Here is a 27,202-nt window from a genome sequence, read left to right as displayed (position 1 = left end):
AGAGTAAAATCTATTTATATTTTTAAATCGTGCTGGTTATTAAATATAGGTCGCACTGTTCAACCTGTATTAAGCAGTCAGGTAAGTAAATCTGATACAGCTACGTATAGGTTACCTCCCAAACTAAAATTAATATTTTGTAACAATTCTAAATTTGAAATTAAGATATGACGACTTAGTAGCTATTTTAAAGACGTAGAGGGTCCCACTACAAAAAAACAATTCACAGTCGGATTGAGGAGCTCTATGATATGAGTCTTTTTCAACACAGTTATTCAGTGAATGTTTTATTATTTAGTTATTCAAATCATTGCTTATATTTTGACACTTACGAGTCTCACTCGTTAATCTGAAGGGGATATTTGAATATATCTTAGTTAAACTATAGTATTTTATCAATTAAGTGGCAAACTTTTATCATACTATACTGAATTGCAATAGTCTTAATGTCAACTATAAGATAAATTATTTATTATTAATAAGTATGCGTTGTTATAAAGATGTTTTGAAATTGAATGCGCCATCTAGTTTTCAAATAGACTAAATAAAGAAATACTCATGAAAAGTGGGAAGATTGTGGGGGATAAAAGGATTTATTTTTTTGACAAGAAAAATTGCAATTACTCCGTCTATATCCAACCAACTAAGGTAATTTTACGATCATTGCATTTTTCAGCTAAAATTCCTTAATAGTGATTATATAAAACATACAAAATTATTATTTTTTGTTAATATATCTACACTTTGTGCGGTAACACGCTTTTAAGAGGTGCCCATTAGACCAAATTTGACTCTACATACATCTTTAAATTGAGATTGACTGATGATTTTCTTTCATTTGACTTTTGTGTGTGTTAGATACTCAATCAACATTTTTTGACATACTAACATAGATATTTAGATAAATGGATAGAGATATTGATGCTAATGCCATTAAAAATTATAAGGCTTTTACCTACAGCAAAATAAATGGATTACATCTTATAATTTGAATACATCAAAAGAAAAGAATTAAAGAAATCCTTTTGCTATTTGTAGAAGAAGTAAGTCGTATTTACAGGGGGAAGGAATAACTGATGTAAAGTAAGAAATAAGAAATAGAAAAAAGGAATCAAAAGCCATTTAAACCCCCTCTCAATTCCAATTTAAAGATTATTCTATATACCTTCAATCTACATAGTTACATATATAGAACTCAATCCCCCTAACCCCTGGTTTTTTTTTTAAAATATTTCACATATTACCTAGTTATTATTTTATTTTATTTTTACTTTGGGAATATCATTAAAAAAATAATGGCACTAAAAGTTTTCCAACCAAATCCATTTCCGATGTACACTTAAAAAGAAATTTTCACACACAATATTATTATTAATGTACGAGGAAGGTGACTTACTTTTGACCTGTACTGTCAATATCAGATATTCAAAAGTTCAATGAAATATTAGAAGGGTTGGGAAAAACGTAGAGAAAAATAAGAGTTTATAAATGGTATAGAAATGGAAAAACGATGAGTGTTTTTGTTTTTTCTTCATTCTTTAATACAAAGTTAACACGGGGGTGAAAAGTACCGCTATTCACACATAGATGGGGCTATTTTACCAATCTTCAAAATACAGCTGTCAAAATTTAAAGACAATCTGTTCTGTAATTTGTGATTTATTGTGCTAAGTGATACTCTACTTTTGTAATTTTGACAAAAATGGATCAAAAACAATTTTGTGTTTAAATTGTACAGTGCTTCTTGTTGGGAAAGAAATACCGTACAAGCCAAGCAATGGTTTAAAAAGTGTTTTGAGGACACCACTCCATAAAATAAATAATATTAATTTAAAAAAAAAACAATTTTGAAGGCAAAAAAAACTGTCTTTTCTTTGTTAAGCCGCGAAATTTTAAGACCATGTATTACCTTGCTATATTTTATCAATAAAATTCTTTGTTTTTCTATAGTAATTAGAGAAAAGAATATTAAATTTTATAGATTATAATTTCTAAATTAATGAATTATTATCAAAAAATTGGGTACTTCAAGAATCTCGGGCTTAACATCAAAGACTAATTATTTATTAGCAATCCAAATCGATTTATTTGTCAAAAACTGAGTTAAATCGAAACATTAACTTACTTTTTCAAAAATAAAGATTTGCAAAAATATATTTTTTCTGTCCAGAGTCTCATTTACAAGTCTATATACAAACATAAATTGGTCAGTCCTTGATTAATTATGTATATATATTGAAATATTTATGTTGTGTGACGTTCTTTTGGCAATAATGATTAGAATTATCTGTATCACGACTAGTGTTGTGTCGTTTCTTATTTAGGACTGAAGACTTTCTAGTTCAGCCTCGGTCCGGCAGTTCTAAAACCTATTAGAGTTCTGTACTTTATGACGTCATACAATCATTAGTGCTTCTTTTTTGAATCAGTGCTATTTGTGAAAGTCTGGCGGACTGACGCTCGTAAGGACGGATCTTAAGACTGGACTGGACCAAATAAATAAGGAATGATACAAAACTAATCGTGACGTTACCTCGCTTACACAAATTAATACACTGTATTTTGTTTTGTCAGTAGTCGATGTGTCTGTTTTTTTCCTCTCATCAGTGTTCTGAACGTTGAGAAGTTGAATTAGATCTAGTTTTTTTTCAGTTGGCCACAATTCCCAAGAATTAGTCCGGAAGAATTGGCTAATTACCAACTGATTTTTGCTCCTTTCTATATTTCCATATATATTATTCAAATAAAGCAGAATGGTTTGCGCATGATCCTTCCCGTGATATAACGTTGAGTCCATCAATACCAGTAAAGGAGTGTCAAGTGGGTGTGGTCCATGATCTTCTCTGCAATGTATACTTTATAGGACAAAAAAGGCATCGAATTATGGAAGAAATTTCGAAAAACGAAAGTTGTGTTTTTTTTTTTTTTAATTTATAATCCGTCATCATTTATGGCTCCAAGTTTACACATGACAACCACCCCAGTGAAATTCCTACCACTTCGCAACTGCTCAAAACATGACTCCTTATTCAAATCAAGATAGACGCATTTATTAAAATATTCAAAATTATTATTACAAAAATATATTTGTCAATCTTTTATTTTATATATATACAAATATTTCTATTGCGTGACGGTCTCTTAGCAATAATGATTAGAATCGTATATATGATATGATATTCTGAATATTTATTTTATTAGTCAAAGAGAGGGGCTTACATACATCTTACGGGGAATGAATTGAGGAGTAGAATGAAGGGGAATAGAAGGAATTTTTATGATGATGTTACAAGTAGGAATAAGAAGCTCTAACGGGAGTCACATTCTCTGTACTTTCATGTCATTTATATGAACATATAATCTGCTGTATTTTTATGAGGAAAAGCTGATTAAATACATACATATGTATATATACAGAGTGCGAAAGGTAATTTGATTAGATCGAGGAAGTTGAGTTATTTTCAAAAAATGGATGAAAAAGAATTTATTGTATCGATCAAACATGCCTTTATGAAAGGCACAACGCCTTAAGAGCCTAAATAGATGCTTGATAAACATTGTGAGGACTCTGCACCTTCGATTAAAATAGTTTATGAGTGGTTTCAACATTTCTAGAACACCCATATGGGCACAAGTGATGTTGAAATTTCTGGACGCCCTGTCGAGGTTACTACTCCAAAATCATTGATTAAATCCATGATATGGTGATGGATGATAGAAAAGTGACGTTACATAAGATTGCTAGTTCTGTGGGTATCTCAAGTTGGAACTCTATTTCCATTAATTTTGCTACCACAACTGCTGAGGTGTGAGTTGGTGCATTGTCGTGATGGAAAAGGACTTCTTGTTGCCCAATCGTAGGTGTATGGCAGCTTGGTTTTCAAACGCTCTAATAACGATGAATTATATACACCTGTGATAGTTTTACCCTTTTCCAGATTGTCGATCCAGATTCTTCCCTGAGAACCCAAAAGGCACTTGCCATAATCCTTCCGGCCGATTCTTCATTCAAATGAATGCCGAAACGAAAGAAATAAACCAATCTGCCTGAAAGTTGGTGTGTTTTCTTCCGGAAGGTGCTACTACCTAAACATAATCTCGATACGTACCATTGTTACCATCTCTTGACCCTCGTACATAAAGCATATTTCCTTCTATAGGAACGACCAAGCCACGAACCAACACACATTGAGTTCAGGAAAATAATTTATCCAGAGTGCGTTGTCCATTGAGCTACTTCGCTCTATAACCGATTTAAAGATTTTTTAAGATGGAGAGGGATAGTTCGGTGTCCACTACATTGGGAACTTATCTGTCTTGTACTCATCAACAAAGCCTTTTCAATATCAAGTATATCAGCAGGTGCCTTCCTCAGTAAAGGGGGTACTGGAGGGGCGTTAGCTCCCCCATACGAAGGATTTTTTTATACTACAATTTTTTACTGAGTAAATAGGGGTTAAAAATTTTTTTACAAGGATTCAAAAAAATGAAAAGGTAATTCGACCAAATTATGTAAGTAGAATTGAGGACTGACATCAGAGTAATACCTTCAAGAAACAGAGTGGGGTTTTTCTGTTTATTTTCCTCCATTCATAGTTGCTTTTAGCTAATCTAATGAAAAGTCATTATAGCCAAGCCGCTCTCCATCAATGCATTCTTCAAATTGTTAGCGTGATCATGTTCCTTTTCTTTTCTTCATACCAAAAAGGCCCATTGTGATGCTACTCTATACATAGGAATATAGCAGGACATGTTTTACTAAAAGTGTTTTTCAATACAAACTACCACTACTAAAAGTACAAAAATCCCTTCTGCACCCTGTATACGCCCATGTAATCGTGTAAAGGAGAAACATTGAAAAAGAGACATTACTCTTTTATTATTATTGATATCAGCTGTATGTTGTAGCTTATATACATATATTTCATAAACATCCACAATTTTCCTCTTCAAATATTATGGTCCAATGTAATCCTTAAAGACTCTCCCAACCTTTTCTTTAAAAAAAGAAAAGCTAAACCCCGAAATTAGTTGGTTGTAACCAAAGCTATAAGCCAAGTGACTGAATATAGCCCACGTGATTAACATTTGTCCAAATATAGTTAGCTATGAGAATACCTTTTTGTTCGCTAGAGGGGCTGAGAGTTCCATGAATTTAACTCCACAACTAACTATTCAATCTCCTCGTATTTCTTATTTTAATTTAATTAATAAGGTGAAATCTGCAAATAGAAAAATAAATTGCATGTCATGAGGGGAAAACATAAAGTGACGTCATCTGATAGTTGAATAAAACTATGCGACATCCTCCACTGGGAAAAATATTTTTCACATAGACAAATAATCAATCTGCTTAAGCAAAGAAGGGTGTTTTGCAATTTAGTTTTTATCTTTGATAGCAGTTAGTATATGACGTCCCATATTTGCAAAACTGTTGTACAATAGCAGCGGTTCTCAACCTTTTTCTTCCATTACTCAATTTCAGAACATCAAATAATCATTCTTCACCCCAGATTTTGTTATGGTTAGAAATTTAATTATCTGGTTATTTTTCAATTAAAGATAATGCATGTTTCCCGTTCTGGTGGAAATTTCCTCTACTCTACCATCTAAAAACCACTGGACCACTGTTTCCATTTGTGCTAACAATTGAAAAGTATACTATTTTGGAAACATAGATGTTAATATTTAATGTTAGTTATTTTGTAGGCTCTACAAAATAAAAATATAGTATAATGGCTTCAGTAGAATAAATTTATTGAAAAATTAGATATGTTAAATTCGTGAATCAAAATTTGGAAAGTTTTCATTGACTTACCCAATAATGGTTCAATTTTCTCCTCGTAATATCAACTGTTGAAGAAATAAAAACAAACATCTCTTGAGAAACAAATATCTCCATCAGACCAAAGACAATTGAGACAGAAGCCAAAAGAAATCGTATGTCAGCCCTTATTGACCCAAGAATGAGTTATGACGCGATCTCCCACATCATTCTCTTCTCCAAGGGTTTCATTACCAAGAATAAAAAGTTGACCATCGACCACAAGAGACTTGAAAGGAAGCCTGGAAGCCACAAGGCCAAAGCACTGAGAAGTGTTCTGAAGACAGCTTTTTTCTATGCGCAGTAAATGTGGCCTCCATCCTTACCCGACTGCCTATCCTCTTGACTATGATATCTTGGGCGCCATCGAAAGGAATGACTGTGCCACCTCCCATGTAAATGTGCTACAGGCTACCAATGAGAAGGAGTATACTGAAATGTGGAAGTAATACGTGAAAAAGACCTGCAAGGTTTTTAGACCTATGATTGAGGCCAAGGGTAGGTTCTTTAAGATTTGATTCTTTATGTAGAGTAAAATAAATTATCATTGGCGTACTACTTAAGCTTTATGGAAATCTTGATCAATTTTAGCCTGGGTAAAATTCGTTCAGGATTTGCGGGGAATTTTTCAATCAATTAAATTTAATAAAATATTTTCTGTAGACCAACAGCTTATTTACCTTTCCATAACCAATTGATGCCAATCAAGAGCTTTAAATAGGACAAAACCTAAATTTTGTTGTGTTTAAGTGTTTTCTAACTAAAATAATCGGACTTCTCGTATGATGACGTCACTTAAAAACACTCAAATCCTAAAAAAATATCCAAGATTTAAAACATGTTGAGAGTTTAACAAAAGCTAATTGGATTACAGTAGAAAAATAAACAGTCGACAAAATATTATAGACTAATTTGAGTAATGAGGGATATTGCTGTTTACGTATTCACTATGTATATAGAAGAAGAAAAAGGTTTCGTGACTTTATATTTGTATGGTTGTAGCACTGTTCCAAATAATTATCTAACAAATTTGATATTTTTCTTTCGTTATGTTTTTAAAAGGCTCAATATTTATGTATAAAGATTATTTCATTATTCAATGGGGTGCAGAGCCAAGAGACATTTACTTTATGAAATTGGTTATGAAACGAGAGGGAAAGAGATAGGGGTGCCCTCCCCCTACCCCCATAAAAAAATATTCAGAATGGCTTTCATTTTATTACATCAAAATGAAATGGCTTCAGCAATAAAGGAATTTTAACTCGACTCCAATCAAAAAAATGCTATGAAACATTATTTATGAAGAGCATTTATTGTTCATTTCATTAGAATTACATTAGATGGTCAATACCTCTAGTTTTCTATTGAAATTACTTATTGCCAGAGGAAGGAAAATGCCTTCTTTATACTGCAAGTACAAATCGATTCTCAAGTCTTCGCAAACAAGTCAAAATCCTTGAGCATGTTAATAGAGGACAGTTTGAGTCTTTGACAGTAAAAAAATGTAAATCACTTTTCTGTCGATTCAAACGCAGCCACGGTAGCCATGGCTACTAAAAAACCAGTTGGACTAGTCCACAGTGGACTGTTTCTTGTCCATTTGACTAGTACACCAAGAGACACCGAAAATTGATAAGGTAACATGACAATTTGAAATTTGAGGAGAGTAGTTTAGCTATCATGACGTTGTATTTGATTTACTGCGAGCAACCTACGAGAGGAAAGAAATTAACACAAGTCCTACGATGTATCTAGCAAAGACATAGGCAGGATGCCAATCCTCATTTATACTCCAACAAGGACTTAAACTTATAACCAGAACTCGATAGAAACGCTTGCCCGTTGCTAGTAAAAATCAAGTCGATCTGGTGCACGGTATCTGGTTCTATCCAGCTTGGCTACCTAATGCTCTACCTTAAATACTGCATATAACACAAGTAATTTTGAGTTCAAATCATAGGTGTTACCTTATGTCAACTTTTCATACGTCGAATAGACATTGAAATAAATATTAAGAGGGATTTTCAAGTAAAATGTGCTTTTAAAAGACACGTTTTGCAATTTTTTTGGAAATGTTTACTTAAACAAAACTGGCATTTCCAAGGATGGGGCAACATTTTTTTTTTTTTTTTTTTTTCAGATTAAGATTTACAGCTCGTCTTATGAGAAGTAAAAGTTACAACTTGTTAAAAATTTCATATATACATAGAATGCACATTCCCCCTTCTTTTTACGATTGAATGGGTTCGTTCTTGGACTCCCTCCATGGACGAATGCTCTTTCTTTTCTTTTTTCTTACTTAATGAACGGCCCGTTTCGCTCAGCTTTCTAATTTTATTTTTTTTGTATATCCACAACGTCTTGGAAACTATGAGTCATGATGTTGTAAGTAGTTGATTCAACCATAGATACGATCTTATGTAGTTTGCAACATGGATTAAGTGTCTCACAAAAAACCAAGTTGGAGAATTACATAATGTAAATCTGTGAATGTCTATGTACTTAAATATATGTAAAAAAATAACTTATTAATGGAAGGAACCTACTGTTACCAACTGCGCTGTTCTTTCCATTTTATGATTATGAACATTTGCATTTTCTATACAGTGTTACCCATATCTGTTCGGACAAATATAAAAGGATTAAAAGATCAGAAACAGTGTGTCTGACAAAATAGTTATTTAAAAGAAACTTGTTCAGCAACCTCAAAATTACATAATTTGATGTACTTTATTCAATATCTGAGCTAAATTACACTATTCAATTTCTGAAGGACAGTTTTGCAGCTGCCACGGATGATGTGCTTGGAAAAGTGGAGCTATACAAACTTAATCATGGCTTTCAGCTGATGTAGTTTACTGTGGAGGTTATACGGACTGTTTGATATACAAAAATAGCTACTAGGGAACACTGTTACCAGTTACCAGTCGGATTTTCTAATAAAAATATTGATGGTTTATTAAGGCAAATAAGATATATGAAATATATATATTGAGATTATTGCACAATTCTTGCAAAAATATTATTTTTTTGATTATGGTTAAATAAAATATATAATACGAACAAATTATATTTATACTCAGCAGGGGCTTCCACGGGGGGTGGGCTGGAGGGCTTAAGCCCTCCCCAAATAAAGTAATTGATGTTTTTAAAAGAAAAAAATAATATTTGATTTTTTTTTTCCAAAAATTTAATTTTTTTGAATAACTGTATTCAATAATATTTTTCTATAAAATCCCAATCAACTAATTAATAATCAGAATGCTTATAGGAGGAAAGGAAAAGATACATCATCAGCTGACAACGAAATACCATGTGAATTTTGGTGTAAGGATTTTTGAAAAAAAATTTCCAACAAATTAAATTATTTGTGAATAGCAGTGGATTTTTCGAAAATAAATTCCAACAAATTCAATTTTATGTGAATAGCTGTGGATTTTTGAAAAAAATTTCAAAAAAATATAATTTTTTTAAATACCAATGGGTTTTTGAAACATTTTTCCGAAAAATTTAATACTTGAAATTTTTTTTGACTAATTGTGGACTTTTGAAAAAAATTTCCAAGAATTTAATTTTTTACGAATATCTGAGAATTTTTGAAATTTATTGTAAAAAAATGTAGATTTTTGAAAGGAAAATTCCCAAAAATTTATTTTTTTGTGAATACTTGTGGATTTTTGAATTTTTTTTTCGAAAAACTTAATATTTGAAATTAAATTTTTCAAATTTTGTTTCAAAAAATCCAAAAATCAAACCCCCCAAAAAAAAAAAAATAATAATAGTCCTGCGGGCGTCCCTGCTTAGTTTATAGTTTATTCTATTATTCAGCGGAATAATTAAAAAAAGAAAGAACACCCTCATTGACGTCACGAGGGATCGATTTTACCTTCTTTAAGGTCCGAAAAAGGAGACAGGACTAAACCACGGTCCTTGGTTATATAAGGACCGACACAATACTAGTCATGTTTACCTTATAGTTAAATGCTTTCTCTCTAAGAATAAAAGATAACAGCTTTAGAAAATAAAAAAGCTCCTCAAATTGCCAACTACAAACAAACTCGCACCCTTAGAAATAATTAAAATTTACAACCCTAAATTTACATAATACTTATGAAATGAAAAAACATGGAGCTTAAAATAAGACATTCCCCAAAAGGAATATGTTTTATATTGCCCTATTATTTGGTTCGATAATATTCTCTCACAAATGAAGAATGGCTTTTAGCCAATAAGTAAAGGGTAATATTAAAACGAAATATTTATTACTCTAATAATCATATCCACCCCTACTCAGGTTGAATAAGATCTTTCAAGAGATTGTCTTTCTGACTATTTCGTTATGATATTTATATAGAATGATATTAAAATGTCAATTACAAGGAGTGGTGCTTTTTGTCAATCAGACATTAATAAAGGATGTGATATCATTAAAAATAAGTTCCGTGTAAGGCTTCCTTTTAAATATAAACGCAAAAACACTCAAACTGTATTACACACTAAATTAGTACAAGTTGGAAATACTTATATATAGTCTATATTGTTAACAATTCCGAATATTATTTTAATTACGGTTTAATTATGTATGTATATTAAACGAAAAAACATATTACAATTTTATTAAATATGGCCGCCTTTTGTCCCAACAACAACTCTTTGCCTCTTGACGGTACTAGTGCAGCTAGGACACACTGTTTCTTCTGGGATATCCTTCCATGATATCTCAGTCGCGACTATCAACTGATCCTTATTGGGCCTATGAACGGTATTAGCCTCCATCTGTACCATACTCTCCATTGTAAAATCCACAGAATTGCAGTCTGGTGGGAACAGAGGCTAAAAGTTATTTGACTTGTAGTGATCAAAATTAGATAAACACTACTGCTGAACAATTTTTGCTGTCGGTGCTGGAGACTCATCCTGCTAAAACCGATAGGGACCCCATTAAACTCTTGCTGTCTCTAGGACCTTTGTATTTAAGAAGTCTAGTTATACAAATATATTGATTTAGACTCCATCAGGGATATGGAATAGTGAAGATTTCGCTCACTTTGAGGCTTCTGCCTCCCTCTGCACCATAAACGAAGCCGGCTTCTGGGTCCTGATTGTTGGAGATATGGTCGAAAAGTCCTTAGCTAATCAGAATACGGTCATCTTGCTGGTTGTACTTTTTGGTAGCCTTAAATAGTTTTTCATTTGATACACTTGTAAGAAAATCCGTTTTTCAACATTTTTAGTACAGTGGATCGCTTTGCTTTGACATTCATATTCTCAAATATGTTGCTTCAATGGAATTGTAACTTTTTTTTCATGAACAAAATATCAAGTGAAAATTTTTTTTTATTGCATAACAAACCTCATTGAATACTTGTCAAAAGAGTTATTTTGAGTTCAAATCTATGTTTCACTAATTTAATGGTCCCTGTACAGTGAGCCAATTCTTCCCAATTATGAATTATTGAGAGGAATTGTTCACAAACCTTAACAATAGCTAATTTTGATTTAATCCAAACAACTTTCAGAACACGGAACAGTGGAAAAGAAAGAGAAAAACTGACAGTTGACAAAGAAAACACGTTGTAAAATTTTATGTTACTGTGGTAAAGATGTGTTAAGTCAACAAAAGTTAATGAAAATTGAATGAAATAGAGTCTAAATATAGCTGTTTAAAGTTGAGAGACCTCTTACAGAATTCTCAAAAACTCCTATTCTAGAGATAATATTTTTTGAGGGTCATATAAATAGCCTCCTTCCTCCCTCCCGTCCTTTTTTTGGGCCTCAGTGTGACAAAAAAAAAATATTATCATTTAATTAAAGTGTACAATTCTTATCTTTCTATGTATTTATTTATTTTAAATTTCCTAATTAAAATAACTATGTAGAAATGGATAGAAAATTGAATATGCCTTGTCTCTCTGCTTTGAATTCCTAGTGGTATGTATACATACATAAGTACTTTCTAAATATATTTAGCTATGCAATCAAGATTAAAAGTTTTTTTATATCTCTTAATTAAGTTAGGGTGAGGGGGGAGAGTGAGAGGTTGCGTGTAAAAAATAATTGTCCATTGTGAAATTGTATATTTTATCTGTTCACTAATTACAATTTTGCTATGTTGAAATACTCCTCTATTACGACTAGACTTTTTAAATATAAAAAGAACCGAAGGATTATTCTTTTCAGCTTTGTTTTGAGTTGAGCACTTTAAAACAGCTGGCTCTATGGAATATGAGCTCAAAAATGATAGTATATAGAATTGATATATTTATATTTCAATTGGTATATATATAAAGTACCTTAGTTTAGAATTTGTGGCATTTCATACACGATTGTTGAGTCTTATATGTATGTAACTATATTTGTAAAAAATATGACCTCCCGGTATGCTAAAAAGAAATAACCCGAAAAAGGACATGGTAGAGTGCAGCTTATCTGTCATGGCGTTCTATTAAATCAACTGCTAGCAGCCGTGAGAGGAATGATGTAAACACAATTGGTACTCTATATCTAGCAAGACTATAGGCAGGAGTCACTCCGATGTCAATTTTCAATTCTACTCTGATTATGAGTTCATCAAGGATTTACTCTTATAACTCTCGCCAAACCATCACTAGTGATTACTTTATACTTTGATGTTCTCTTTTCAAGAATGGAAAAGAGTATAACAACAGGAATTAACTATTTGAAGAATGCTTGAGAGGGTAGCAGCTTAGCTGTCATAACTTTTCATGAAATTAGCTACGAGCAGCTGTGACTTTTAAGGAAATATACACCAGTCCCAGTTCATATCAAACAAGGGTATTGGCAGGAACTATGTACTTCGTTTTTGATCAACAATTCAACAATGAGTCCAACACGGATTTAAACTATTAACTCCTTAACAAATCATCAGGGTTAGTCTCCGTCTGTCATCAGGAAACATATTAGAGATTAATCTATACTTAGAGGAAATCAACAATAATTGCACCTATGTCGATCCTCAATTCTACTCTGATTAGTTCATCAATCACTTATAACTCCCTTACTTTTACTCGCTGTCATTCATAACCATACACATTCGTGGTTATACTTTATACTTAGATGTTCTCTCTTCAAGAATTATGATAACAGCTTAGAAAAGCAAATAAAAAATTTTCATATTTTCAAATAGAAAAATTAACAGTCTTAATCATGTTTAAGAGGAGAGAAGCTTAGCTGTCATGATGTTCATTAAATCCGCTCTGAGAAGCTGTGATATGAAGGAGAAAAGGACAAATCTCATTCCGTATCTAGCAAGGATATAGAGAGGAATTACTCCGCCTCGATCCTCAAGGTCCCACACCTATAACTCCCGACGAAATCTTCTTTATTACTCTCCGTAATACATTCGTAGTTACATTTTATATTCTGTGTTTTCTCTTCAAGAATTATGATAACAACTTTGAAAAAAAGAAAAATGTTATAAAATAAATCTTAATTTATCAAATTTTCTCTTTTGATAGTAGAGGTTGCGAGAGGGGATCAAAGCGGGACGTGAAGAGAGAGAGAGCTTGAAAGAGGTTGCGTGTAAAATGATTTTACTTATTTTATCAGTTCATTATTGACATTTTTACAATGTTGTAAAACTCGTCTATGACGGAGAAAATGAAGAAATAAAATAAAATAAAAAAGTTGGGGAAGCCCCTCTTCTTCATCTCTCTTCCCCTATCCAAAAAATATGAGTTACTCATGTTGATTCACTTTATTCAAATCAGCATATTATTATGCGTATATTCATATACTCAAAGCAGCTGTAATATAATATTCCATAAAAACAGGGAATCTCTAGCTTTTTTGTACTTATAAAGACTTTGAAATCCTCACCAATAAAATTATACATTATATATGACAAATGATTTTATGGAGGAATTTTTTATTTCAAAAATGTAATAAATGCCTGACTCACATATATATATACATATTTTATTGACTCTCTCAACCTTTCCTCCTCCAAAAAGATAAAGAAAAAAGGCCCAACTACATATACAGGAGAAAATATCCATTTGATCCCTACCAGATCTTCTAAATTTAACCACTGATAAAGGTTTTCTAAGGATTGAGGTCCGTAGACTGACTAGGGGAATCCATGACCTTAATGGAATTATTCGTAAGTCACTCCTTTGATGTCATGGTCCTTTGTTTTGGGTCATTGTTGCGCTTGAAGATACATGACACGACCTATTTCCAATGTCCTCCTCTGATTGAAGGAAGTATTCGCCAAGATTTCCTATTCCCTTCCATACAGTGAAGTCGTATTTTCTTAGTCAACTAAAACGAAACAAAATTGATCAAGTGGGCTTGCTTCTATTGTTCTTTTGTTTTGTTTTTTAAATTAACGAATTAACCGGGGGGAAAAAACGAATAAGGCCTGAACGAAAAAAATTCTAAGGTGAAAGGATGTACAGAGAAAGTTTGAAGTGGTCCAAGTATGCATTTGATATCTGGAAACGATAACTTTTTTATTAAATTTAGAATAAGTGTTCTATTGTAACAGGTTTAGGTTTTTTTAAATGATATCTCTTTTTACCTAATTATTGCTTAGTTTTTTGTTTGTAAATAATACTGCATAATTTAGTAAGGGACCTGATATCATAAAGATAGACTTCCTCACGTAGCATTTATTTAGATATACAACGGAATGTTAAAATATATCGTGGACCATTTCATTATCCTTATGACAATCTCATAGCCATGAATATGAATTAATTATCTTTGACTGTTCCTTTCCTCTTCGGGTCTTTATGATTTATTTATACATATGAGGAGAGGATGAAGGGGGGTAATAAATCAGTTGCATTACATTTTTTCTTATTCATTTATAAGAAAATTCCGAAATTGGATTAATATTTCACAATCTTGAAGCTACATCAGTCCTGACCTGAATTCACATGCACAAGATGATATATATATTTTTTTTTTTTTAAACCGATAGCTATAAGCAAAAAAATAATTTTGTTGGAAAAATATTTCAAAGATTTAATTTTTTGGAAAACATTTAAAAATTTTAATTTTTAAAAAAAATCTAATATTTAATTTTTGAAAATAATTTTCATTAATTAAAACTTTTTTTTAAATTCAAAAATCTATTCCTATTCAGGGAAAATTAAATTTTTTGGAAAAAAAATTTAAATATTAAATTTTTTGAGGAAAAAAAAATACAAAAATCCATAGCTATTTACAAAAAAAAAATTTTTTTACAAAAATATAGCAAAGATAAAATATTTTGGTAAAAACATTTAAAATTTAATTTTGTTTAAAAAAAAATTTCATATATTACAACTTTTTTGAAAATTTAAAAAACTATAGCTATTCAGAGAAAAATAAAATTTGGTGGGAAAAAATTCAACTATTAAATTTTTTGGGAAAAAAAAAATTAAAAAAGCCAGAGGTTTTCACAAACAAATACATTTTTTAGAAAAATATGTCAAAGATTTAATTTTTTGGTAAAAAATTTAAAAATTTAATTCTTTTTTGAAATTTTTTTTCATATATTTAAACTTTTTTTTTTTAAATTCCAAAATCTATTGCTATTCAATAAAAAAGTTTTGGGAAAAAAAATTAAAAAATCAATAGCTATTTACAAAAAATGACAAATATTAAATTTTTGCTCTGCTGCATAATTTGCCCATATAAACTTATCTTAAATTAACACCTATTTTCGTGATTATTTTTAATTCCGACAAAAAAAACCTTAATTTGGGGGTTTGCAGCCCCTCTAGCCCAACCCACTGGACGCCTCTCCAGAGTCCCTGTTTTTATCTGCCCTTCACCCGTACTAAACTTGACAAAGTCGTTACGGAATCCGTGATATGTTTTAAAACACATTCAATAACGAATAATTCGTTTTGTGGTGAAGCGAAATAACAACATTTAATTTACTTCAATCTGTATCTCATTTCACAATCACTACCCTCAGTGGCCCTAACAGCCTCAAATTGCTCACTCACTCCTTGGCACGACAAAGTCTACAATTTGTACGCAGAGACTCCCTTCATTGAAAGCTGAGGACTCTGGCTTTAAGGACAATAATGATTACCTTTGGGAAATATATAAAGTTGTAAAAATTGGTGGAATCCCGGCGAGCGTTTTTTTCTCTTGGGTATATGTTACTACCAGTGATGCATAATATATCTCCCACCGGTATGTAAAAATAAAAGAAACAGAAAATGAACGTGGTAGCCATAACAATTTGAAGAACGCTGGGAGGAGAGTAGCTCATTCGTCATCACGTTTTACTAGATCAGCTGCAAGTATCCTTGAGAGGAAGGAAAAAAACAAAAATCCCACACTGCATATTGCAAATATATAAAGGCTCGAATTACTCTGATGTCGATCCTCAACTTTACTCCTCCGAGTCTAACAGAGTTCCCAATTATTCTTGATACTTGGTTCATCATTCTTACGATTGAAGATATTGAAAAACAAATCAGTGGCCAATAGATCTGAATAATTTGTTGATATAAATTAATACTACGGAGTGGTCCATTAAAATTTGAACACATTGAATTTTAAACTTCATCTAGGTATAATTAATTAATTAACAATAGAATTTCAACAAAACTAATACGATATATAGATGTATGTTTGAGCTCTCGTAATCATTAATGTAACCGCCTTTAGCGGCTGTGATGTTTTCCACGCAACGGCGGACGCCCTGACATACGCTGTAGATATTAGCCACCTATCATGGTGTCTCAGTGCAGTGTCCAGTGGCTTTGAGTACCTCACTATTTGGATGAAGGACACTGCATGCCTACTCCTCGACAAAGTTGTAATCGAGGGTGACTGTATCAGGCCTGTACGGGGCCAAAATTTAAAAAAAAAAAAAAAAAAAAAGAGTTCAAAAGAATCATGCGACGCAGAAGATGAGTTTCTTTTATTGCTAGTGTCAAAAGTGGCCTTTCCACCCTTACAAGGCTATTTCCACCCACTTTTTTGATAACTCTCTGGACAGTCTAGTGTGAAACCCTGAGATCTCTTGTATTGGCCCTCATGGACTCGAGGGGTTTGGCGTGGGCTGTTTTCTTTAACTCCTTCGAGTCCATTTTGGCCTATTTGACAGACCCTTCTGACTCTCCAACGTTTCTGACTTTCTGACGGCGTAGACGGTGGTCCTGGAGACGCCCGACGGCTTGGAGTGCGTGAATGGAAATTCGTGGATCACATTCAATTGTCATTTTCTGGACTTGTAAATAAGCTAAAGAGCTCATATTAGTTTACTTTTGGATACAATTGTTTATACTTTAATACATCGAAATATCAATTAATTTCAATTGCTCAACTTTCATTAATAACTGAATTAGTAAGTTTTCAGATTTCAATGGAACATCCGGTAATTCATAATAGAATACAAATATAATCCAGACTTAATCTTATGCAACATTATTCTAGCTTGCTTTTGTGTTGACAGGCCGCAGATTATGATCTTGTCATATATTTTGCTAATACATTACACATATGGTCATATATAATTACTAACTATTAATTAGAATTACATTGGAAGAACTGCAATCAATTCATTAAGGAATGGTTCGGAGAGGTTTTCTTCATATGCACAAAATAAATAAATATAAAAACTACCAACAAAAAACATTAAAATAAACTAGCAATTTTTTCCCTCATAAATCAGTCGTCCAACAACAATATAGGCATAATATAATATATTTATGTTTGTTACTGCTTTGATGTGTAATGCACATTTTGTTTTGTAAAAGTGTGCATACAAATTAATGTTCTATGTCCATTAGGGAATATCGAATTAGGGATCATTTAACTGTCGTTCCGATTATTATGTACATACATAAATAGGAGAATTAGGAGAAATAAAGGAAGTTACTACCGAATCAGTAGACAATTGGATTTGTATAATAATTTGTGTTGGATCGGTCTAAATAGACTGCAGTTCGATCCGTTCGGTCTTGATAAATTTTGTCAGTCATAGGGCCGGTCCTTATTAGTATTTAATTGTAACTACAACAGTTGAAATGGCATAGTTACCTACCACGTCATTCAGGGGCGTATGCAGGATCATATGATATTTAAAAAGGTCTATTTAAAAAACTATGCACAAGGATGTTATAGTTATCCCATTTTTGATGGGGTGTACTAGCAAATAGTCAACATTATCACAATATTTTTTTGGATTCCAATGCCTTTTCATGACGTCATGCCTCGTAAAAGGAAGATCCATGCATTCGAAGGAAGATACTTCTAACTTGGTTATCTATCTCAAGAGATGTTCGAATTCGTAATTCCACGAGATACGACAGGAGAAGAATTCATCCGAGGAAAACTACCAGACTTCATAAGGGAGTATAGTGGACTCATTTCTTGAGAAAGAGATACCAGGATCGAAGCAATAAAGCGATCCGATCAACATAAATCGATAATTTTAATATTTCAAAATGGGATCATTTAAAAAATAGAAAATGAAACAAAAAACCTTGGAGATGCAAATATGTTAAATAAACCTTGTTTTAAATTATACATTGCATATTTTTTTATAATATAAGCTATGATCTTCCTCATCAATAATGATGTCCAAATAATCCATAAAAATGCTAATACAATACTCGAAAATGCAAATAAATCTGGTAAAGTAGGATGTATTCTGGTAAAAACAAATATATAATTAAAATTTATCAATCAAGCAGGTCCTTGTTCCATTAAATTATCATCTGGTGCGGCTAGGAAGTACTTCTTCCTAGAGTACTTCTACAAGAAGTCTTTGAACTCCTTGTTACAGATCTTGACTAGGGGCATTTTAGCAGAGACCAAGGCCTTTACTAGGTCCGTGTTGAGACGTCATCGCTATTAACGTTGGAGAGGATAAGATTGAGCACCTTCTGAGTAGCTTTGTCTCCCTTGTTGTTTAAATCTACATTCTGTTTGTGCCTGTCGCACTATCCATGCTGTTCTAGGACACACTTCTTCTTGGCTTTAGCGCTAAAGTTGCAAAGATTGCAGAGCAAATACTTTGTTTCAGATAGGCAGATTTTGACAAAACACATAACCACTCATTGTTTATGACGTCACTATTGCTATAATTTTCAATTTAATGTATTTTAGCGACTGCTGGGGAAGAAACCCCGATTTTGAACAAATACTCAACCACTCATAGCCTATGACGTCAATATTAAAAGCGGGGTGGAAGTCAAACATCAGTCGTACACGCGTTATGGTATAACCTTGTATTTCTATTAATCTTGGCATGAACGGATTCATGCCAAGGTTAATAGAAATATTAACTGAATAATTATATTTTTACCTAAAAAAGGCGGGGAAAATGCAAACAAAGGTTGAAAATACGAATGAGAGCCCAAAATGAAAATAAATCTTTTTTACATAATTTGGACATCACTATTCATCACTATGTGCTATGAATAAGTTATAAGGGTCTAAAGAAGAGTGTCGTTTTTCATCCTTTTTCAGTCTAAAAATGGAAATATCGATTTCAGAGCAAGATACAGAATCCATAAAAACACTTCTTAAGCATAAAAAACCCTTTTACATAAGTTTTATATATGCTACCTTTAATTTCGTGAATGTTTAAGGGTAAAAAGGACTCTGAACGATAATAGTCCGGAATTACAATTATCTCGGATATTTCATAATTCAAATGACCGAGAAAAAAAAAAGTGAGATTAGTCCTGTATTCTGCGCTACAAGATAAATTCATTGTTTGGCTTGAATTCATTTGTACAAAATGAGTGTTCACCTATGTTATTAATAAATATACGAAGGGGAAATATTCTTTTAAAAAGGTTTGGCAACACTAGTCGTCTGTCTATATTACTTTCCTTAATATTAACTATAAGTAACTATATAATATAAGGGGCTCCGGAAGTTATTTATGATACAAAATGCCATCAATTTGTCAAAGATACTTATGTAGGTAGATGGTTATATGATAGGAAGTATCAAAAAAGAAGAAGAGAAGAGAGGTAGGTTCATTATTATGAATAATTCTCATCCGCCTTTTGAGTCTGATTCTTAACACAATATGTGCAATGTGTACCATATCAGAAAGCGTTATAATGTTCCAATATTATTAGGTATACAAATAGCTATTTATATTTATGTGCAGACATACCATATTGTTAGGAAAATAATGGTTTTTATTTGAGAATCAATAATAGTAACATTAATGACATATATATTTTTTTGTAATCATCTGTATTTCTTTCTCAACATTTTGTACACAACATGGATATGTATGTAGTTTTAAGCTTATCAGGTTGCCCTCTTTATTGCATATTGCAACCTCTCCTTCTCAAAAAAACAACAACAGAAGGATAGACCCACGATTACTCCATCATTATTTATCTTGGTCACTTTGAAAAACAGGCTTAATGAGCACTTTACAATGTCCATAAACCTCGCCACCTTAACTTTAGCATCTTGGAGATCTGAGATGTACTGCCTTTTGGCTTTTTGCTCACTGAGGATGACAAGATGAAGAATTGTTTATCATAGTTTGTTTCTGGACAAAGGATGGCTGTGTAAGAATGTCAAAAAATAATCCCTAAGCCTTCCTTTATTAATGAGAAAATTAACATTAATTAAAAGTCCACGTTTTGCTGCCAAACCCTGTATAATAACAAAATTTCCCGCAATGTTTTTTATTTGGTGAATATTCATACAAGCTTCACTTAGTTGCTAAAACATTGCCATGGAGTCAACAATAGAAGATTTCAAGCCTATCACATTTCCAGAGACAGAACGCAGGTGCATTGTGGTGATGATTTTGGTGAGCAATGATCCGGATGTTAGCTTTGTTGAGGTCTCCAAGAGAACACAGAATCGAAGGAGAAGGGCTGTGGAGTTGAGGAAGATCCTGGTTGATACCAAGGGACTCAGAGTTGGCTCCAAGAGCACTGCTTTGACTGGGTGTCCAAGGATATTTGGCCTTCTAGCTCCCTCCACTGAATCCGATGGATTATTTTTTTCTGAAGCTACCTTGAGTCAAACTAGGTCATCACACCACCAAGAAGTCCCTGATTGACTCCATCGTCCAGAAATGTAAGAATTTAGATCGGGCTATAGTTTCCTGTCCCCGATTTTATTCTTATAGCCTGTAACCGTTTTCTAGGGCATGTCTGATACACCTTTAGATATCAGTCTGTAGATTTGAAAGAAAACATTCAACAATTTCCTTCCCAAATAAAAGTCTTATCACCGATGAGGACTTTGTATCTGAGAAGTATCTGAAGGACATCACAATAGTATGAAAACATTACGAAAATAATGTACTACATATTAAATATAATACATTTTAAACAAACATTTACTCGAATAGTCTTTATTCGATTAACGACACGAATTATCACTTGATCATTCCTCGTTGTTACCTATGAGCCAATGAGGAGCACTATAATCGAAGACTATTTGCTTTAATGATGTAACTAAGGCGTGACAGAAGGAATCATTTATTTATTTAATTTTAATGGACCATTAACCTCATAAATGCTCAGAGCTGGATACACAACTCTGTCTGAATTTGCTTTCTACAAATGTTGTATTAAGTACAGACTTTGTTTATACTCGTGTAAGAGAAAGATTAATGGTAACGGAACACTGAACACATATTTATGTATATCAGATGTAATAAAATGTCTATTTGTATTGTTGTTAATGGAGGATAAACAAACTACAGAACTCCGAATCATTCGTCATATGTTTGTATGGTATATGCACAAAAAATGGGTTTTATTGGTATATTTAAGTATTATAAATTTATCTCCTCTCAGTTTTTAGTACATTAGTAACGCATCATTACATTTATTGTATCTCGCAATCTCTCCTCACAATAAAAAACCGAAAATAAGGCCAAAAATCACTTGGTACATAGCTAATTCTTCTGACTATGGAATTAAATATTTCGTAATTGTGTCCTTTATCACTGCTTATATCAGTATGATGCCATCAGTTATATATAAGTGAAAAATGACTATTGTATGACGTCAACAGTATGACAATTATAATGAACTTTGTAATATGACTTCACAATATATATTTATGTATATTTAAGAAGATTCTATATTCTTTACAAGGATTTAGTTTTATTCATTCATACTATATACTAATCAACACTCGAGGGAACAATATCATTCGATTAAGGTCAACCCTGTCACCACGAACATTTATTTGCTTGTAGTAGGAAAAATACTACACAAAAGTAATTTTAAAAACTACTTCAAAAGTTATACCGCAGAAATTACAAACTTCTCACCCCAATATTATTTCTATAAATATGTTATTCTTACACAAAAAGAAAACTCTCTAACACTGTACTGGGTGCATAACTGAATCTAGACATTTTGAATCTGGAAGTCTCTCTTTTTTTCGTTATTTAGGAATCAACTCTGGTCATTGCTAGATACAGACCCGGTTTTGTGTTTATTTCCTTCCCACCCTACCTAAACGCAGCTAATTCAATAAAACATCATGACAATTAATCTGCTCTCTTTCAAAACATTTTTAAGTTGTCAGAATGACAACGTTCATTTTTGGATTGCTTTTTTTTCTTCATAATAGCAATGGATAGTATTATTTTTATCTATGGTCATGACAGCTTAAGCTGCTCCTTCCCATACATTCTTAAAATAGTCAGGATTACTTCGTTTATTTTCGATCTATTTTACCATACTGGCCGATCATATTATCTTCAACTGCCCTCGTTTACGTCGAGCATTCGAGTCAGACCTAGTGGAACCCACCTAAAAAAATGAATAATGATGTGGAATGATACATTTTTAGTCTTTATGTATTATTGTTTTTTTAAAATATATTACAAAACTGTTCAATATATAAAAGTACTTTTAAACCCTTCTTCTTCATCTCTTGATAATGATCTGTGTTCCATCATATTTCAACAGAGTTTAGATATGTTGTAACTATAATATGTAAGTAATCACCATTAATCCAAATGATTGATGAGGTTCCTTCTCTCGTTTTTCCTACTTTTTTTACAAGATAGATGTCGCTATTTCATATATTTATGTATTCATTCATTCATAAATCATGACTCATAATATTTCTATGAGTGGGGGAGAAAGATGGATACTACAGGGGGTTATTTACAGTTTGTGAAGTAAAATAGTGGAGTTTTTGATAACCAAAAAAGTGGGTAAACCTTTGCAAAGATGAAAATTGAGGCTTTATTGATATATCTTTGTATTTTCAAAATGATTTCTTTTAGCTGATACCATGGCCTTCATCCTGGTCCTAAATGTGCCCAGCACTCCTTTATGAAGGTGTGGGAAACTGCTGCCCACGTTTGTTCGACGGTGAACTTGAGGTCATCCAAATTTTGGTGTGTGGTAGGCAGGCTCTGTTTTCGACAGCGCCCCCAAATGAGTTAGTCAACAGAGCGACAGTCTGTGGAGGAGTGTCACCAAACTGAGGGTTATTTTTAACCAAGTTAACAACTTCTGACCTCTCTTGACTCCGTTGCCTTTGGCTGCTGTTGAAAGAAGTTGCCGATGGATTTGTACATAAGATGCCTTCCCCCAAATCCTTGACATACTTCCTCACAGTACAATCACTCAGATTGAGAGCGTCTATAAATACCACAGGACCACTCAAAGCTCTGACCTGAACCCAACATGCTTTTAAATAAAAAGACTCTGAAAGTATCCTACGACCTTCATGATCTCTTCACTTGTACGTGGAGCAAATCAGACATCCATTGCATTTTCGCCTCAATGCTGAGCACTGTTGATTTTTGAAAGTTGTTTGTTGATTGTTTATTGACCAGAATAGTCCTTACTTTTAATAACAGTACCTAGTATTTTGAAAGATTCACCCTAAAATAATCCAGATTGATTTAAAGCCAAGTCCACGATGTTATCTTGCACTTTATTTACAATACAGCGTATGGCAGTATATATGTAGAAACAATTAAGGCCTGTGGGTTTTCAACATTTCAGTTCCAAGTAATTTTTTGTATGCTAGAAATTGAAGATATTAACTTATTTTCATAAATTGCACCAATAAAAACTCAAAAATTAAATAGCAATTAGTTTAATTTTATAAATTAATATGTCAAACCATTTTTAGGGAATATCATGTTCCTAATTATTCCAGCCCATGATAGCGACTGACTCTATTTCCAAGTAAACTTAAGAATCTCGCCTCTAGAATGAAACCACGCTCACCCAACTACTACTTTAAAAGGTTCTCCATTGAAATCTGAACACTTGCTAGCTCAATAATTAATGAAGGTTGAGTAATTAAAACTAATTCATATTTCGATATATTAAAGCATAAACAATTAGTTTAAAAACAAAATAAACCTGAACTCTCTAGCTTATGTACAAGTCTAGAAAAATGAAACTTGAACGTGATCGATGAATTCCCTTTCGCGCACTCCAAGCAGTTGAGCCTCTCCAGGAGCACCGTTTTCACCCTCAACAAGTCCGAAACGTTCGAGAGGAAGAAGGGATTGTCAAAAAGGCCAAACTGGATCCGTAAGATTGAAAGAAAACAACACAGTCCAATCTCCTCAAGTCAATTAGGGTACATGCAAAAGATATCGGGCTTTCACACCAGACTGTCCAGAGAGCTATCAAAAAAGTGGAGGGAAAGAGCCTCGTGAGGTTTGGATAGGCCACTTTTAACATCAGCAATCAAGGAAGCCCATCTCTTCCATTGCAATGAGCTTTGATTGAGTCTTTTGATCTCATTTTTGGTCACCCTACAGCCCTTGATGCAAACATCCCCGCCTTCAACTTTTGGGTGTATATTGCTACAGTCTATATTACTTATGTGCCTTTGAAATAACCGCTTTTCCTTAATGAGGAGGGTATGTGAAACCCCTTTGTCAATAGGCCGGGTCAAGCTTTAAAACGCACCCGTTAGGTTAAGAAATTATATTACTGAACCTTGTATATTGTTGGTTAATTAATTTTTCCAATTTTAGTTTGAATAATAGCATATGATCATTCGTTCGTATTACAAGGCTACACTGTATTTAGTCCATTTAAATATATCTTCTTTTTTTTCTTTATTAATTTCAAAAAGGAAACTTCATTTTTTTTTTTTTTTTTTTTTTCCCTATATAATCCTTTACTCCATATTGGGTTCAGAAGGAACCCATATGCCACAAATTGTACTGCCCTCCACAAATTTCATTAAATACATAAAGAAATATATGAAGTTTAAATCCTTGAGGGGATACGTATCTACAACGTCTGTGTATTATATTATTATGGATGAGGTTCTGTAGAGTAGGGGAATCTAAAAAACATTAAATATTAAATTCAGTTTTCTCTTTCACCCCAAATTTTTATTTTTATACTATATTTTTCTACAATATGAATAACCCAACACTATTTATTTTTAATAATTTGCTTTCTTTCAGAGGTTCAATGTGATCATCCAAGCTCAGTCAAGGACGGATTTATAGAAGTATCTAACTTTAAAGGGAAATACGTTTTTGGTTCTCTTGCAACCTATCATTGCAATCCTGGTTATATACTCTGGGGAAATGCCTCAAGGCTTTGCAGCGAGGAAGGGGAATGGACAGGTAATTAGTAATTTTGTAGTTGCATATGTCCTTAAATAACTTTGTTCCGGGAATTTGTACAAAGGCCTTCAATTTGTCCACGGAAGGCTAATGATGCCATAATTAGGATTGAGTTTGTTTTTATTTTATTATTGTTTTGGGCACAGAACCTTTACACATTAGGAACGTAAACATGAATAGTTTAAAATTCATTGTATTATTGGTTAGAGAGTCAAATTTATACCAACATAAATATATGACCCGTAGCCCGATTAATATCAAAATGAAATCATCAATTTAGTATTCGGTTTATAGGCCTAAAATATTTATCACCTTATTTTTAATCATTTAAAGGGGCTGAGTAAGATGTTTTCAATGTGATTTGCAGATTTTCTGTTTTATCAAAAATAATGTTCCTCATTTTTTTCCAACCTCTATCATTAAGGTTTTAAATCAGGGCTGTCTGCAGGATTATATTGGGGTTTGGTTTTGGATTGTGTTTTAGATAAAAAATTTGAAGAATTAAATTTTTCAAAAACAAAAAAAAAATATATATATATAATCGCACAGACGCCCATGGAATTTTAGCTCGTAGTTCAGAATATTTATTTCACAATTATACATCAACGCACTTCATCAAAAATTAGATCTTCTATCTCCAACAATTTAATTTTGTTTTACTGATATGACTGGATTATGAAATTTAAAAAAAGCAGGAACCAAAGTCTGTAAAAAAACATGAAAATTGAAAATATGTGGACCCTCAACACAAAAGCAGGCTAGATTTTTTTTCTCAAAATTAAGTATCGATTACATTTGTATTCTTCTAGGAATTATCGTCCATTTCTACCAACCAATTATTCTTATCAGCCCGTTGGGTTTAAGCGCAAATTGCAATGAAAGTAGGCAAAATTTATCGTCACAATGAAATAATTATAAATTATATTTAAAGGGGCAAATATAATCATTTTAAATCAAATAAAAGTTTTAAAATATAGTTAAATTTCATGGGTATCTCAAATCGTACCAGAAATTTGAATAAAACTCCTTTAACACACTCAAATATATCTACGAAACATTGGGCTGTATGTTTACCATATGTGATCTAAAAAAAATTTGTTGGGTTCAAGAATGTTTTCATGCTAATGCAAGACATATATTATGTAAGTCATTCATTAATAATTATCCACGGATCGAAGTTTTTTCTTTATTTCATTCTAAGGGTTTGTATTTTGTAATAAAGGGGGATTCTCTCTTCTTCTTGATCCCTGATGCAAACACCCTTGACTACACCTTTTGGATGCATTTCGAAGGGAGGGCCTGCAGTGTCCTTCCTCCAAAAACCAACGCCTTCAAAGCCACTGTCAGTCAGCACTGGGACACCATGACAGATGACTACATCTGCAGCATGGGATAGTAATTCCGCCTCCACCTGGAAGTAATCATACCCATTAAGGGTGGCTAGATTAATGATTAAGAGAGTTCAGACACATACCTATTAAAAGTATTAATTTTGTTGAAATTCTATTGTTAATTAATAAATTATATCTTGTTGAAGTTTAAAATTCAAAGTACGAAGATTTTAATGGACCACTCGGTATGTAGGCGCACCACATATTTGGGTATTTAAGACAAGCTACAAATTTATTATTAAATTAGACTAAGATCACATTATTATCCCTTAATTTAGACAATTTTCTGGGGAAAAGAGACACCTTTTACCCCAAAAAACAACATCTCTTAATAGAGCTTAAACCTACTGCCAAAAAGATATCAAAAATAAATTATGATGAATCATTATCAACAGACTGTTTGCCTCTTTTATTATTTAACAAGCATAATACACAAAAATGAGT

At 32.5% G+C, this 27,202-nt stretch overlaps 1 protein-coding gene across 2 annotated transcripts in view; it reads left to right on the top strand.

Moving 5' to 3' along the window:
* Nucleotides 1-27,202, top strand: part of LOC121118950 (uncharacterized) — a 232,018-nt gene that overhangs the window by 182,796 nt on the left and 22,020 nt on the right. For both annotated transcript variants that reach the window (XM_071894089.1, XM_071894090.1), the window contains exon 5: nt 25,203-25,367. In XM_071894089.1, coding sequence (XP_071750190.1) covers nt 25,203-25,367 — 165 coding nt within the window. The remainder of the gene's footprint in view (nt 1-25,202; nt 25,368-27,202) is intronic.

Source organism: Lepeophtheirus salmonis, chromosome 1 (assembly GCF_016086655.4).
Source record: "Lepeophtheirus salmonis chromosome 1, UVic_Lsal_1.4, whole genome shotgun sequence".
Classification (NCBI taxonomy): domain Eukaryota; kingdom Metazoa; phylum Arthropoda; class Copepoda; order Siphonostomatoida; family Caligidae; genus Lepeophtheirus; species Lepeophtheirus salmonis.
Note: the sequence above shows the minus strand (reverse complement) of the source record. Positions and strands in the feature narration are given on the sequence as shown.